Below are 17,324 nucleotides of genomic sequence, written 5' to 3'. Positions count from 1 at the left end.
ACAAGTTGATGCGATGCTGGCTGCGGGATAATTCAGGAGAGTTGTAGCCCTTTCTCAAGTCCCGTTCTACTGGTGAAGAAGAAAGATGGGAGCTGACGTTTATGTATTGACTACTGAGCTCTCAACCGTGTGACGATCACTGACAAATTTCTCATACCCATGATCGACCAGCTCCTAGACGAACTAATGGAGCGAAGGTATTCTCTAAGCTGGATTTTCGGTCATGGTATCACCAGATTCTTGTTAGGACAGAGGATGTACCAAAGACTGCCTTTCGGACTCACGATGGACACTATGAGTTCCTCGTGATGCCGTTTGGACTGTCCAACGCGCCGGTGACATTCCAATCACTGATGAATGATGTGTTCAGGCCATTGTCGAGGAAGTCAGTATTGTTATTTTTTGATGACATCTTGGTCTACAGCAAGACAGAGAAGCTTCATAACCAATATCTCGACGAAGTGCTACAACTGCTACATCAGCATCAGTTGTTCGCTAATAGGAAGAAATGTCAGTTTGGGTGCAAGCAGATCGAGTACTTGGGACACATAATATCGGTAGAAGGTGTTGCTGCACATTCTGGGAAAGTCAGAGCTATGGTGGATTGGCCAATACCACGAAATGTGAAGGCGTTAAGGGGATCTTTGGGCCTAATAGGCTATTATCGCAAATTCATAAAAAGATATGGACACATTGCGCAGTCCTTGACGGCTCAACTCAAGAAGGATCAGTTTTCTTGGAATATGGAGGCCACATAGGCTTTCGAAAGGTTGAAGTTGGCTGACTACGGTACTGGTGTTGGCGATGCCGGACTTTGAAGCACTATTTGAAGTAGAATCAGACGCGTCTGCGGTTGGGTTGGGAGCAGTCTTGATGCAGCATGGCAGAACACTGGCTTTTTCCAGTCAAGCACTTACAGAGAGGCAAAAGCTTAAGTCAGTTTACGAGAGGGAACTCTTGGCGATCGTGTTTGCTGTTCAGAAGTGGAAGCACTATCTGTTGGGAAGGAGATTTGTAGAAGACTGATCAAAAGAGCCTGAAATTTCTACTAGAGCAGTGAGATATAAGCAAAGGAATAAGATAAACTCTTCATCTCTCTCGCTCCTTCTCTCTCTCAAGCGTTTCTTTGTTCTTTTGGTTTCTGAAACACTTTTTATCAAGTGGATGGTTTAGAATTTACAAAAGTGTGTAGTTCAGATATTTAAAAAAAAAGTGTGAAAAGTGTGCCATTCAGAAACTAAAAGAAGCATGTGAAAGGGTGTGTCGTTCAAAATTAAAAGAGGCGTGTAAAAAAATACGTCGGAGTAGGACACGTCCTTTGCTAAAATAGTTAGGTGATCTATCTCTCTCTCTCAAGCACCGCTCCGTTTTCTTTCTTTTTTTCCAAAGACACTATTTCTCAAGTGGAGACTTTATAATCTACAAAAAGTGCCTTGTTCAGAAAATGAAACGTTGTTTTCTAAACAGATTGATGATGTCAGATCTTATAAAAAGAAGATCTTGTATGCTCGATTACAAACTGTTATAAATTTAAATGTTTGATAAAACTTCTTTTTCTATAAAAAAATAATGATGGTAGCAGGAAAAAAAAACAAATTTGCTATTATAATACATAGACAATATGGTCATTCTGAGATGTATCTTATTTCAATAGAAAATTTATTTCAATGACATAATGATCATCCAAAAATATGGTTAAGAAACACTTCATACAATAATCAAGAACTTAAATGTCACAAGACAGTTAAAAAAACTAGCTACAATATATGCAATCAGCTAAATGCAATCTCTATCTAACATGGATAACCAATCAGATTTAGTAATACAGACAGTCAAACAAATGATTCAAGTATTGATAGACAACAAACAACATTCCCCTTCAAAGTTTTATATTAACAAAACATCAAACTCTTTACTATTAACTTTTGTTAAATGAAATTATAGAAATTATACATTCTTTCTATTTCTTGCCGTTTTGTCAGCTACTTAGTGAAGACATATACCTTTTTTTATTTGGAGAAGTTTTAACCGAGGATCCAGTACACAAAAAGACTGATATTCTGGATGGATAAGGATAATAGCCGAAATCATTGAATTTCTGAAAACGTGATATATTTCTGATTGTAAATAACTCCATACAAAAAGTAAATTAAAAAGGAAAAATGGTGAGTGGAAGTAGGAAGAAACCATATATGAATTTGTTAATCTATTATGAAAAGATTCAATGGTTAAACTTTTGAAAAGATACAACTTTTCTGTTTTGAAAGGGTTCAGTGGTCAAGCTTTTTAAAAGAAGCAACTCTTAGACTTTTTGCCTAAGTGAATTTACAAAACATCAAACTCTTTACTATTAACTTTTGTTAAATGAAATAATTATAGAAATTATAAACATTCTTTCTATTCCTTGCCTTTTTGTCAGCTACTTAGTGAAGACTGAAGACATATACCTTTTTTATTTGGAGAAGTTCGAACTGAGGATCCAGTAGACAAAAAAACTGATATTCTAGATGGATAAGAATAATAGCCAAAATCATTGAATTTCTGAAAAAGATCATATAGTTCTGATTGTAAATAACTCCATACAAAAAGTAAATTAAAACATAAAAATGGTGAGGAGAAGTACGAAGAAACCATATATGAATTTGTTAATCTACTACGAAAAGATTCAATAGTTAATCTTTTGAAAAGATACAAACTTTTCTGTTTTGAAAAGGTTCAGTGGTCAAGCTTTTTAAAAGATGCAACTCTTAGACTTTTGCCTAAGTAAATTTGCGACGTCATAATCTAAATAATAAATGAAATATGACATCATACGTTTATCTTAAACAAAACTTTGTCTGTTAGATTATATATTCAAAACAAACTCCACCTTTAAATCTTTATTTTGTTTCCTATAAAAAACAATGACGTCAGAGGTTTGAAAAAACAGATTGCTATTATATATAGATTATAATTAGCATTAGTTATAGAAAAGAAAAGATGAAAACTCACAACCGTTGAAAAGCTACCACCACTTTCATACTTATCTCTAACTTTCCAAATATTTTTGCTAGTACATTATTTCATCAATAATTTTTATTAGAGAGGATAAAATTTGAGTATCTATCGAGTCTTTTCCTTCTCGATTCATGATTGAAAATATTTTTTTGAAAAATATTTTATTAGATATGTCAAATATATACAGTTGTATCTTTACCATCAATTGGTAAAAGTAAACCAATACTATGACAATTTTCACCAATGAACATTAAAACAAAAAGGACCACCAAAATTTAGTATTGTATAATTTTAATATGTACTCACAGAACACATAGGAAAATATTCAGCACCACATGAGGCTCATGAATCTTGGATAATTTAATGTGAATTTGCTTACAACAAATTGTAAATAATGAATGTTTCGTTAATCGATCTTTTCAGTACTTTCTGCATGTCATTTAAAGCATTACAATTACCGCATCACATTAGTTGTTTTGGCCGATTATTATTTTTGTTCATTGTCTCCTTATCTATTTAACAAATATTAAAGCTATTATAAATCATAAAGTTAGTAATTATAAACATGCCAAAATAAATTGAAATAATAAAACACAATCGATATGTTTTTAACTTTAATAAAAAAAATCTATATAATGTTTCACTACTACCTTTGTTCGATTGTGTCATATCTTTGTTTCTTGAATCTATTTAAATAACAATTATTAAATAATATAACTATTACCATTTGCTGAAAAAATCAGTTTCTTAAAAATATTTATGTACAGTAAAAAATAATAGACTTAAACAAACATTTTTTTTAACAACTGAAATTTATTTATTACTTAAATTGTAACCAGATTACTTAGACAATGTCGACTGATAAGTTTGTTTTACAATTGCTTCAGATTTTTCCATATCCATAACCATATCATCACATTCTTTTTTTTTATCAACGTATCAACATGTTTATATGACCAATTTAATTATGGTTACTATTTTTTAAAATATGTAATTAATTCTTAAAAGCAATTAAAACTATAGCAAATAAATACTACTTATAGTGTATGTATATTTTTAAAGGTAGTCCTATAATAAAATAGAAGATATGAAACTATAAATCGTGTTTTACAAATAAAACAAAAAAATCATAGAAATATTATTCACTTTGTTCATTATAATAATTTGGAAACATTATTTTCCCATGTTCACTACCACCATAACTGGAATTTCACATATATTATTATATATAGATGATAGATCCACTCCATCATGTTTAGTTCGATCCGCACTTAGAAGTGATAAAAATTGCTGGTGATTCACTGGAAGTAATCCTATCGAATGCACATGTAAGTGTGTTTTCCTCTTTATAGATTTGCGATTATAGATCTCTATGTTTATTTTTATTTTAAAGAAATACACTAACAGAAATATTTTCATTAATATTTTTTAAAGGGTACGAAAAAGCTATGCCTCATGCAAAAAGACTTACATGGATGAATTGGCTAGCACGGTTCTTTGCTTTCCTTCAAATACCCGATGATTCACTGATGCTTATCCCTATTACAAAATAAAAAATGGAAAAGTAGAACTTTCTTTAAGCGGTATGAAGAAGAAATAAGGGAGAGAAGATTTACCGGTTCAGATCTTATAGGAACCACTCGGCGGTGAACTCCTACGAAATAATGTATCGCCGTCGGAGATTTTTTTTAAACTTTCGATATAAACAGGAAGAAGTCTTTATCTCTTTGTTGTCGGCAGAGAGAATTTGATGACTGGGGTTGGGCCGGAACATAATTTAAACAAAATTAAATTTAGACCCATTTTAAATTTAAATTATGAAAAAGCCCAGAAACTTAGGACCATTAAATACATAAATAAACACTTATTTAAACTAACTTTTAATAATGAAACATATGTCTCAAATTGATAATTTTGTTTATATTTATAATATAGATACTATTAAAAATAAAAAGAATATTTTTACTACTTTTTTTTTTGAGAAACTAATATTTTTACTACTTGGGTTTATATTTGGGTAGTTTGGTAGTTGATATACATACAAATAAATGTAACAAAAATATTTTCTGATAACACTATATCTACCTCATTTTTAAATTTTTATACTTATAAACACAAATTAATATTCAAATAGATTTCAAACAAATTCCACAAAAACACAAATACATGATCAAATTTCATATAAACCAATAGTGCCTATGCAAACCAGGTATATTTTTCATATAATCATCAAAATTATATGATTCAAAACCGGAATTTCAATTATTAAAAATAAATCAAAAATTAACCCGCGCTTCCCAAGCGCGGGTCAAAATCTAGTTACTTAAATTGTAACCAGATTACTTAGACAATGTCGACTGATAAGTTTGTTTTACAATTGCTTCAGATTTTTCCATATCCATAACCATATCATCACATTCTTTTTTTTTATCAACGTATCAACATGTTTATATGACCAATTTAATTATGGTTACTATTTTTTAAAATATGTAATTAATTCTTAAAAGCAATTAAAACTATAGCAAATAAATACTACTTATAGTGTATGTATATTTTTAAAGGTAGTCCCATAATAAAATAGAAGATATGAAACTATAAATCGTGTTTTACAAATAAAACAAAAAAATCATAGAAATATTATTCACTTTGTTCATTATAATAATTTGGAAACATTATTTTCCCATGTTCACTACCACCATAACTGGAATTTCACATATATTATTATATATAGATGATAGATCCACTCCATCATGTTTGACAAAACTGTTGGATTTAATTTTTGACAAGTGTTCAAATAAAAAAAATAAACCGATCATTCCTCAAAATGCATACATAATCTCATATTCTCATGCATCAGTACTCTCGTAAACTCTTTTTTATTTGTTTTAGTTTTGTTGTATTATTGAATACGTATATAATCTTATATTATTATTACATAAGATAATTTGCGTTTTGTTTACCCTATCATCTGCAACGTGATCCGTCGTCCATCACGCAACTCTCCACCTTCGTCTCCCAAGGTACGTTTACATGTTTTTTAAGTCGTCGCGTTTTTCTGATTTGAGAAATGCATAGTCTGATGAACTCTTCTCTTGTGGTACTATAGCAGAAATACCCATGGCGATTTATGTCGCGTCAGGACAGCTCTCCAGAGGAATTGCTGCGGCGACGCTGCGTTATTCCACTGCTATGGGATCTTATTCCATGTCGTTTAGGGAAGAGAGGGACACCTTCGGGCCGATCCAAGTTCGTTCCGATAAGTACGGGATCTTTTTTTTTTTACCATAACGTCTTGACTATTTTCCAGTATGTCTTATCAGTATTAATTATCGTTGTTGTTTCTGTGTCATATTTTGGGAAGCCCAGACGCAGAGACGCTGCAGAACTTTGAAATCGGTGGTGACCGCGAGCGTATGCCCGAACCTATCGTCAGCGCTTTTGACGTCTTGAAGAAGTGCGCTTCCATTGCGGCTGCAACTGAGATTAATTGAAAGCTCATATTGGTAACAGTGATCAACAAGCCAATATTGTGGCTATGACCTATGACTTCAACTGGGAAGGGAGAAGAAGAGAGATTTTAACGTATGGGCAGGCCGATGTCAACATGGAGGAAGGAAGAGATTGAATAGAAAGCAGAAATCAGGAATCATAAGAGAAATTGTAAACTGATTATCAAATATATATAAACGCATGAAGAGATGCGAACCAAGAGTCACAACTCCATTAATGGACACAATGCTTCACTACCGACATAAGCGTCTTTTTTTTGTTTTTGTCAAAACAAAAGGTATGTCTCAACACAACCCTTGGATTAAAGGTATTCTAATCTCAACCATTCTCTGTTTTAAAAATAAAATTAATATAAAATATGAAAAGGTACTTCCTTTCCCTAGCGTGGTTTTATGTTTTTGTCAAAACAAATGGTCAACCCTTGGATTAAAAAGTGTGAAATCTCAATCATTCCTTTTAAACAATAATAATAGTGACTTTAGGTTTCTTCCCTTTCTATTATGTCTATTATGTATGACGCCTATGAAAAGACAAGTTTTTTTCTCTATATGGGTTGCGTTGTTCCATAGGTAACCAAACCATTCGGAGAGGAGTTGGCAAAAACGATTTCCTTGATGACGTAGGCAAGACAATTTTATATCCTTTAGTCATGAAAACAAAAAGTTCTGTCCATTGGATTGAAACTTTTTTTTTTTATAAAAAAAAATGATGTCAGCAGATCAAAATTTTGGTTTGCTATTATATATATAGATTTGGCAAGTTCTTTTTAAAACCAAACAAAATCTAAAAAGATAATTTTCTACAACCTTGTTGAAAAATAAATGAGATGGATTTATTCTGTTTTTCTACAATTCATTCATTTTTATTCTATCAATTCTATTTTATATTTTAACACTTGCTGCCTTAAAATTCTAGCCAGCTAAACCGACAACCAAACAAACTTAAACCAATTGTCTTGGTACGTTGAATTTGAACCGATGATGTTCCTTCACCGTCCTTATTAACTTCAACTCTCGGCTAAGGAACCGGCGTACTCCTCCACAAACACGACGTGTTTCTAAGAAAAGTCCACCGGTGACTGAATTTGCTTAAATGCTAGCACCACGACCTCGTCTAATAGAACCATCGTCCCGGCTCCGCCACATAAACGGCGGTGTTTTGATGAATAACCACTGGTCCCATCGATCCAGTGACCGGTCAACCGGTTTACCAGTACTCCTTGGTAGAATCAAAAGACTCTTCGACCGGGTCATTTTCCCACTCGCCATTAGCTTATTTCTTAAATCATCCGGTAACCTTAGCGTAAACCGGTCGGCACATTCTCCAGGTAACACCACCGAATGTCCCGTCGTGTGTGACCTTGAGAACTTGACACGTGCAACATTCTCTCCTTGCTCCACTGCCGGTTCGGGATTCACAGTTTGTTGGGACTCGATATCCGTTTCGGTTATTACTTCCGGTTCGACAGGTTCAGCCATCTGCTGCTGGCTATAAGCTAGATTCGTGCGGCAAACGGGACAAGTCACGTGACCCTGTAGCCATGCACCGATGCAGTGAGCATGGAACACGTGGTCGCATTTAGGAAGCAAACGCAGCGTTTCATCGTCCCCAAACTCGTTCAGACAGATTGCACACTCCAACGCACCGTTCCCGATCTTCTGTGTCTTCACTTCCAAATAGACGAAAGTCGGGAACGTATCGATCATCGACGCGTCGATACCACGCGCAACTGTCGCGTTAGTCTCTCCCCTCGCTCCTCCTACGGAAGGGTCAACGCTGCCGTTGACTGCTTCGTTGCAGCGGCGGATGCAGTCGGAGAGGAATGCCAAGATTAAGAGAATGGCGATTACACAAAAAATGACCAAATTTATTGTGAGAGCTAGCCTGTGGCTGTGTTGTGCGGGTTGACTTGAAGCTAGCTCTGATACGGATAATAGTAGAAACAGGACAAGAGCTGGTAAAGCGTTTTGCTTTCTGGTCAACGGTAAGAAACTCTTCATGCTTCTGAAAATCCCAAAAGCACAGTTTACTTACTATTACATTTACCACATAAGAGGAGAAGAATGTGAAGTTTATAGAGAGAGATTACTTCGAAAGTTGAGGACTTGGGGAAGAAGAGACGAGGATCGACTCAAGAGGATTGTGGAACCAGTTATGGATATGTCATCAGCAAATGTGACACGTGAGCAGAGAGAACCTTCTAGTTGTAAAGTCATAATACTTTTTGGAATGTTTGACCATATATATATGAAAATATGATTCCTTTTATATAATATATGATCATTAAGATCACATGCAACCCAGGATCCATAGGAGAAATACTTAAAAAAAAATATCAAAAAATTGATTTTTTGGTTTTCGTGTCGGATTGGAGTCGAAAACTCTCAAGGTAAAGATTGATCTCAAAAATGCGTTCCCTTCACTAATCTTAAACACTATTCATTCGTAGGTTTACTTTGATATTGACATCCTTCTAGAAAGTTCTTAGCCATCGAAGCTTCATAGTATACTGTGACCAGCTAACTCTATGTGGTTTTACTTGCATGATTTTTCATGACTTTAAATAGTTAGTCCTCATGATAAGTATGATAGGCATCATCTATCAGTTTGTGACGTGGCAAGTGCTGAGGATGACGTGGAACCATTAGAGCAAGGGGAAGACTCTAGATGGGTGAGAGGCTTTGTCGTTAGATCTATGAAATATAAAGAAGAGGAAGTATAAAAGGGGAGCTTGAGAGATTTTAGGATCATGCTTGATGTTGTAATTGGTTAGACATATGAGTCTAGACCCGATCTATATGAGATCGGTGATTCAAGATACACTCGCCATGAGAGTGTGGATTGGATCAAGCTTCAAGCTATCTTGTAATCTGTTAGTGTGTAATCGATCTTGTACATCAATAAAGAGTGACTTGAGTGAGAAGTTATCTTCATACCTAACAAAGTAATTATACCCTAAATGATATGTCAATTCTGTTTTCCTTCTTTAATCTGAATTTGAAGTTATAAATTTATTTCTCCCTGAATTAACAATTCTAGACTTGATAACCTTCTGAATTTTCTTCAAATTTATTTTTCCCTCAATTAATAATTCGAGACTTGATAAGCTATAGACCATGATTTTTATTGGTTTACAGTTAACCAACCAATTTAAACCAGTTTAACCAATAAAAATTATATTTTAATTTAAAAAATTGATTCATCAAAAAAAATTAATCAAAAAAAAAAAATTCCCAGAAAAAAATTGATTCATGAACATCAATACATCTCCTTCAATCTCAATACCCTTACTTAAACATATAATTGATTCATCAAAATTTATTCCCAGACAAACTCTTTCTCTCTCTTGTCGAACCCATTAACCGAAGACAAGCATCAAGAGAGCAATTGAAGCAATATCGTTTATTGATTTCACTCTCACACTTAATCAAATTCTTCAACGTCAAATGGCATGAGAACAAAACTCTACGAGCTTTATACCAGTCTCGCCACTCTCTCAAATCACATTCCAACTTCGACCCATCTCTCACATCCCTAATCTCTGCCGTTTTGGTCTCTCTCACATACTGTTACGACCTCTGTTGGATCTGGCATTAAAAGGGAGAGATGTGCGAGGAGTGGAGTTGGAAGGCGTGTAGAAGGGTTGAGGTTAATCGGGTGATTGCGGAGGGAGGATGGAGAAGAGTAGGTGTTAGAGATTGTGATACATACACACATGTTGATGAATCAATTTTATTTTATGGAAATCATTTTGTTGATTGAACTTTTTTATGAATCAATTTTAAAAATAAATAAAAGGTTTTGATTGGTTAAGCTTGTTTAAAATGGTTGGTTAACAGTAAACCAATAAAAATCATGGTCGGTGTTAGTCCTGGGCATATAAACCGGATCCGGAAAACCCGACCCGATCCGAAAAACCCGACTCAGATCGGTTTCGGTTTCGTGTAATAATCCGTTCGGTTTCTATTCTTATGAGATTCGGATTACGGTTCGGATCGGGTAAAAACCCGGACCCGTTCGGTTTACCCGAAAACCCAATAGAACAAAGCATCATTAATGTTCCCGTGTCCGCATGTCTCTCTCGGAGTCTCGGTACTCGAAGTTTTCTCATCTCTCTCTCAAGTCTCAACAAAAAAAAAACTAAAGTTCTCCCCTAGACGACAATTGCGATTTCGAATGCTCTCGATTAGTGAAGGCGTGGAGGATTTAATTGGAAAACTGGAATACATTAAAGATGTTGTCGCTTTTGTTTCACTATTTTATAGAGGAAGTTCATCTCCCTCTCCGACTCAAACATATCCTCTCTCAGCTTCTTCAAGGAATCAATCGAAGGTATGAAAAATGAATCATATAACTGAAGTTCTTCCTTCTCTAATTTCTTTTCTGTAATCGGTCTAATACTTAATCTTAGATAAAGCTATAGTTATGCGTCTTTGAACTTAAAATTTTGTCTTTGTGTTAATCTTGGTTTAGTTTTGCTTTTGCAGATGGATTCTTCCTCACCTCGTAATAAAGTTAACCAAGATGATTCAGAAGATGATGAAACTCAGGCAAACGAAGAGGAGTTTTTGACACCTCCTACTACCGCAAATAGAAACAAAAGGAAGAACAAGTCAGCTACAAGTCAGAATAAGAAGAAGAATACAAGTACAAGGTCAAAAGTTTGGAATCATTACACAAGATTTAAGGAGAATATGAACAAATGCACCTGCAACTACTGTGGTAGAGTTATGTGTTGTGCAACGTCCAATGGCACTACCTGTCTGAAGAAACATCTTGGAATCTGCAAAGAAAACCAGGCATGGTTACAAACCCAGACTCAGACTCAGCATACACTTAATGCTGAAAGTGAAGATGATGGTGGTCAGTTGAAGCTTGCAAGAGTTTCTAACGAAGTTGTAAGGGAGGCTACTAACGAGATGCTCGTCATAGCTGAGTTGCCACTATCATTTGTTGATGGTTTAGGATGGAGGCACTTCTGCAACAAGGTCAACCTACCTAAGCCACATTCACGCAGAACAGCAACAAGGGACATTGTAGAATTGTATGCAAGGAGGAAATCAGCTTTGATGCAGCTGATCAGTGGCAACAAGCAAAGGGTTTCTTTAACAACAGACATTTGGGTTGCACCGAGTACAGCAGCTAGCTACATGGTCATCACAGCACACTTCATTGATGCGAGCTGGAAGCTTAGGAAATTCATCATTGGTTTTAAGCATGTAGCGGATCATAAAGATGCAACAATATGTTCTGTCTTGATTGAGTGTATGGCTGAATGGGGGATAACAAAGGTGTTTACTATAACAGTAGACAATGCCACTGCAAACACTAATGCTCTGAAGTTGTTTAGGGATGCATTCAACGCTTTAGGACCTGAGTTCTTAGTATTGGGAGGTGAGTGTCTGCATTTACGTTGTTCTGCACACATCATTAACTTGGTTGTGCGAGATGGTTTGCTAGAGGTGGATGCGAGTGTGTGTGCAATTAGGAATGCCATACAGTATATCAGAGCTTCTTCTAAGAGAGTTGATGCATTTGATCAGAAGGTTGAGTCAGCAAGGATGACAAGAGGTAGCTTGTCTTTGGACTGCAAGACACGATGGAATTCAACCTATCTTATGTTATCAAGAGCTTTGAAGTTTAGGGCAGCGTTTGATAGAATGGAAGTTGAGGACAAGCTGTACAATGATCACTTTCAAGAGATTGTGGATGGCAAGAAGAGAGTTGGACCACCGACTTCAGCGGATTGGGATAAAGTGGAAAGCTTGGTGAAGTTCCTGGTAATATTCTATAACTCTACTTTAGTTGTCTCTGCTTCCAACTCGCCTAGTTCCTACAAGTGCTACAATGAGATTGTCACCATAGAAAGGAATCTGATTACATTGGGTACTAGTACGGATGAGAAGCTTAGGACAAAGGCTTTGGTTATGAGAGCAAAGTTTAATAAGTATTGGGATGGTCTCAAAGACATTAATAGGCTGTTGATTGTTGCAAGTGTCTTTGACCCGAGGAACAAGATGAAGTTTGCTGGTCTTTGCTTTGAAAAGCTTTATGGGAAAGATAGTCCACAGAGTAAGGTGCTCAACGACTCAGTCATTGATGTTATGGAAAGACTCTTTGATGAGTACAGTGGCTTTAGAGCATCAAATACAACTCCGGTATTTGGTTCATCGTCTCAGTCTCAGAGTCATAGTGGTCAAGAGTCACAAGATGGGGTTGCGACTGATTCTTTCGAAAATGAGTATGGATATGAAAGGATGGATTCTCTGTACAAGGAGATGGTGAACGAGTTGGGATTTCAGGATTCAAGCACTGAGTTGGAGCTGTACTTGAAGGAGAAGGTAGAAAATCCTAAACCCAATCCTCTAGGAATTCCGTTTGATGTTTTAGGTTGGTGGAGGAACAACAGTTCAAAGTACCCGATCTTAGCTGCCATAGCTAAAGATGTTCTAGCTATGCAAGTCTCTTCAGTTGCATCAGAGTCTGCCTTCAGCACTAGTAATCGAATCCTTGATCCATCCAGAAGTTGCTTGACCCACTACATGATTGAGGTCCTCATGTTGATACACTAAAAATGAATCCTTGCTACTGTCAAGTTAACAGTGGTAATTGTAATATTTGAGATTCAATCCAGATGACCAGTTTACTCTTTACTCTTATGAGTTCAATAATAAGCTGAGAAACAAGTGGGGTTTTGAGAATTCTAGAGTTCGAGCCTCAGCTGCACTTCCAAACCTGAGACTGAGAATGTTTCATGCAAATCATGTTCTAAACAAGGTACATGTTCTTATTTAGTTATTTATTAGGCTGAAAATATATCATGTAAATAATTTTGTTATTTGAATCATGTTTGCAATGCTTCTTGACGAGATCATATCGGACATGTCCTAATCATTTACTTTCTTTTGCAGGTTATCTTTCACAATGATGCTTGGAATTGGAAAGAAGAACATGGTGGATTATCTCATTTGTTTCTGTTTTGAGGATTTGTTTCTGTTTCAAGAATGATTTTAGGATGTTTTTTTCTGTTTCAAGAATGATTTCAAGATGTTGTTTCTGTTTTAAGGATGTTTGGGTTTGTTTTAAACGCTTAAATTTATATTTCTTGTTATAATTTCGGTTTTTTCGGGTTAAAATCCGAACCGAACTCGATTTTTCGGGTTTAAAACCGAACCGTTCTTAATTCGGTTCTGTTTCGGATTCTGAAAAAAAAATAAAAAACGAACCGGATCCGAAATTAACCGAACCGATCCGATCCGAAATTCAGTCGGTTTCTAATTGGGTTACATTTGGTCTAACCCGAATAACCCGAAAACCGAATAACCCGACCCGACCCGAACCGAGGATCCGAATGCCCAGGACTAGTCGGTGTTTCGGAAAAAAAAAATCATGGTCTATGGGTTATCAAGTCTCGAATTATTAATTTAGGAAGAAATAAATTTACAATTTCAAATTCAGAAGGAAATAGCACGAGATCATAGTTTGTTGGATATCTGATGCTATATGAAAGTTGTCGGGATTTAGATCGTTCACCCTTAATACTTAATACTAAAGATTCCATTCTTAACATTTTAGAAACAAAATATTATGAAAGAAATAGAACCCACAATTTTTGACATTCAAATTAAGTTTTTTCTTATTTATAAAAATAAAATTAAAGTTCAAAATACAGCTTGAATCACATATGATATTATCGGCCGATACAAGGGCCTGGAAAATCACAAAGACATCTTCCAGTTTCATAGCCGCCGGCACAGAAAACAGTTGCAGCTGATCCAAATTTAACCATACACATAACTTCACAGTTTCCTATCTCCTTGCATGAGCCATAATCCACTTCACATCCCATATTTTCATCAACTGTATTAAACAAAATCGTTTTCATTTAAAATTTAGGTAACAAACTATTTTAAGGCTTAAGTGATACAATAGTCTAAAAACTCAACATATTTGGTATTTTAAAAATAAATTAGAAAACTAATCTTTAATATAGGAGAACATGAACATCTTTGAATATTGCATCAGAAAGTGGAAAGGTAGTGTATACCATAAACTAACACCACAACGTAATAAAAATCTACAGCTGTTGGGATATGTGTATAGTAATTTGAACTTTAGATTATACTGATTTGTTAATAAACCTAGTATACTTATAAATAAATTTTAAAATGAATGCATACCTAAAGAAAACATCATCAGAAAGATGATGGCAACAAGCGAAGAAGTTGATTTAACCATACTTGTTTTGTTTTGTTTTTTTTTTCTCCTTAACTTTAGTTATTTGTGTATTTTGTAGTGATAGACTTGAAAACTTGGAAGACTATTGAAATATATTTATAGTATAACGAGATAACAAAATATTTTAAATAAAATTATCACAAAATGGCGCTAACTGGTCACTCCCTCACCCTAGATCTGATCAGGAAGTGGAACTTCACTCTTATTTAACTACTTTACCTCTTCCGTTACCTAATGATATTGATGATTGCTTTGAATGGAAAGCTGCTGATTCTCCGATGAATGTTTTTAACTCACAGGCCACCTGGGAGGTGCTACGACCGAGACAGCCGATTCAACCCTGGCACGACATTGTGTGGTTCAAAGGAGCTGTCCCGAAGCACGCTTTCACGATGTGGGTAGCTAACTATGACAGATTACCAACAAGAGCTAGACTGGTGTCATGGGGTCTTTCTATACCCATTATGTGCCCCTTCTGTAACGCAATGCCTGAAACCAGGGACCATCTGCTCCTCTCATGCCAGTATAGCTTCGAAGTTTGGTCTTTAGTCTTCAGTAGATGCAGTAGTTCTCACCGGAGAATTGCAGACTGGGATGAGTTTTTATCTTGGATTCGAGCTGCCCAATCTAGGACGAACCTTCTGCTGTGGAAGCTGGCTTCTCAAGCGGTTGTGTTCCATCTTTGGAAACAGAGGAACAACCTGATTCATAACAACGCCTCTATGCCTGCTGCAAACGTATTCAGGGATATTGACAGGGTGATGAAGAACATCATCTCTTCTAGGAGATCGGTAAAAGTATTTAGCTCACTTATGGTTCTTTGGATTCGATAGGTGATGAATTTGTCCATGGTGTTGGATGCTGTTGATCCATCTTGTTTTTTTCCTTTCTTTTTGCCAAGATGTGTCAAACTAAGATCTTGCTTTGCAAATCTCTTTTCATTTATATGATATTTACAATTTAGCAAAAAAAAAAAAATTATCACAAAATATTTTTCCTAAATTTGGAAAGATATTATGCCTATTGATGAAGATTTTTCTAAATTTACATATAACTCAAATTCAGAAAGATATCTTACAAATTCAGAAATATTTTTTAAAAAGAAAAAATAGTTCAAAAACATAAATATGAAAAAATTGAAATCTTATCGAGCAAACGAGTTTGAAAAGGTAAAAAATTTACAAAGAAAATATTGAATACACATTAAGTTTTTAAATTGGACATATTTTCGAGAACCTCTTTCCTCTCTCTAAATCCTGCAAAACAAAGACAGTCGCTGTTCTCCTCCGGCGTTCGGCTCATCGCCGACGTCAGAGTGAATTCTCCTCCCCTCTCTCACTTTTCCTTTTTTGCTAGCCGCTCCTCCCCTTCCGGTGTACCGATATGACTCGTGTGTTCTGGTCCATTGTTGACTATCTCTTCTCCGCCTCCTGCTCATGAGGGAGCTTGGACTGAGAGGGTCGTCAATCTCTGGAATTCCGGTGAGGTGCGTCTCGGAGGCAGAGTGAAGCTAGTCGGCTTTTGGGTCAAGATTTTTCTGGTTCTTTTTCACTTTAGATCTACGACAAATCTTGGCATTTGGTGGCGCGTGCTCTCGTGTGGAGACTCCTCCGTACCGGATCTGTTCTTCATCGTCGTGTTTATTTCATCGGAGTTCGGACGGAGTGGAGCAGTGGCGCGTGATGCATTCCTTCGCTTGGCGTCTCGTCGGAGGAGGCTAGTGTGGCTACCGTTCAGGTGGTTTCTGAGTGGTTAATCCACAAAGGCGCGTCCAAAGTGTAGGATTCGTCGTATGTCGGCTCTTCCGCTTTGACGACGGCGTGTGTTGTTCAATGCACGGTGTCGGTGATGATTCGTCTATGGCTATGTTATCCTGCCGTGACAGAGATGCTTCCGCCTTGATCTTCTCCGGTCATGGCTCTCCCGTCACACTCTCACGGTTGATTCTTTCGTGGAGGCTCACCGTTTCTGAGCTGCGCTTTAGTCACGTCTTATGGAGTTATAGCTTTGCTCGTGCAAGCTAATCTCCTGTCTCGATCGAGCTTGTCACTGGTTCTCAGTGACGGTTCCTGAGGAGACCTGTTCTATACTGGTGTGTCATTCGGTTTGGTCTGATCTCGGTGGCCTGAGGAGTAGTTACCAACATCCCAGCACTAGAGTGAGTCTCTGGTGGTTGCGGACTGCTCGGTCCCGGTGTGTCAAAGTGATACATTTCGTGGAGTAGCTGCCGCTATTCAACCCGCTTTCCCTTTTGCCCTTGGTAGTGACGGGTTCGGTTACCTGCTCGCTTTTCAGATCTTTGGTAGTATTGTCTTAGGAATTCGCTGGGTTCGTGTCGTGAAGCGTCGTCGGTTTCTGCTGGGTTCGTGCTAAGGATGGGTGTCATCAGTCTCTGCTGGGTTCGTGTGGCGAGTCTTTCCGGTCTTTCGGTTTGTATTCAAAGCGTCGTCGGGAGTCTAGGGTTCGTACCTGGAAGCGTCGTCGGGAGACTAGGGTTCGTGCTAAATGACGTCGTCGTTTTCCTACCCGCCTTGGCGGAAGTTGATCAGAAATTGTAGTTTTTAAAATTTGTTTCAGAT

The 17,324-nt window shown here is 36.4% G+C and overlaps 3 protein-coding genes across 3 annotated transcripts; 2 read left to right on the top strand and 1 right to left on the bottom strand.

Moving 5' to 3' along the window:
* Positions 1-7,410: 7,410 nt before the first annotated feature.
* On the bottom strand, positions 7,411-8,597 carry LOC106303192 (E3 ubiquitin-protein ligase ATL31). Its single transcript, XM_013739527.1, is given in 2 exon segments — positions 7,411-7,580; positions 7,583-8,597. Coding segments are annotated over 2 exon segments (1,095 nt in total). The 5' UTR covers positions 8,508-8,597.
* Positions 8,598-8,661: 64 nt separating this feature from the next.
* On the top strand, positions 8,662-13,079 carry LOC106303191 (zinc finger BED domain-containing protein RICESLEEPER 2-like). The gene is made up of 5 exons (XM_013739526.1): positions 8,662-8,689; positions 9,075-9,178; positions 9,281-9,372; positions 10,773-10,839; positions 10,995-13,079. The coding sequence occupies exons 1-5, from the start codon at positions 8,662-8,664 to the stop codon at positions 13,077-13,079; spliced, it is 2,376 nt and encodes a 791-aa protein (XP_013594980.1).
* A 1,944-nt stretch (positions 13,080-15,023) lies between these two features.
* Positions 15,024-16,428, top strand: LOC106303190. The gene is made up of 2 exons (XM_013739525.1): positions 15,024-15,536; positions 16,303-16,428. Exons 1-2 carry the CDS (start codon positions 15,024-15,026, stop codon positions 16,426-16,428), a joined length of 639 nt encoding a protein of 212 aa, XP_013594979.1.
* The last annotated feature ends 896 nt before the right edge of the window (positions 16,429-17,324 follow it).

Source organism: Brassica oleracea, chromosome C7 (genome assembly GCF_000695525.1).
Source record: "Brassica oleracea var. oleracea cultivar TO1000 chromosome C7, BOL, whole genome shotgun sequence".
Lineage (NCBI taxonomy): Eukaryota > Viridiplantae > Streptophyta > Magnoliopsida > Brassicales > Brassicaceae > Brassica > Brassica oleracea.
The sequence above is the reverse complement of the archived record's forward strand: the minus strand, read 5'-3'. Positions and strand labels throughout refer to the sequence as shown.

Coding starts and splice junctions, on each gene's coding strand:
- LOC106303191 (XM_013739526.1), top strand. CDS start 8,662: ATGGATATGTCATCAGCAAATGTGACAC. Junction 8,690..9,074: donor GTCATCAGCAAATGTGACAC/GTGAGCAGAGAG, acceptor GACTTTAAATAG/TTAGTCCTCATGATAAGTAT. Junction 9,179..9,280: donor AAGGGGAAGACTCTAGATGG/GTGAGAGGCTTT, acceptor GTAATTGGTTAG/ACATATGAGTCTAGACCCGA.
- LOC106303190 (XM_013739525.1), top strand. CDS start 15,024: ATGAATGTTTTTAACTCACAGGCCACCTGGGAGGTGCTACGACCGAGA. Junction 15,537..16,302: donor TCATCTCTTCTAGGAGATCG/GTAAAAGTATTT, acceptor TTTTCACTTTAG/ATCTACGACAAATCTTGGCA.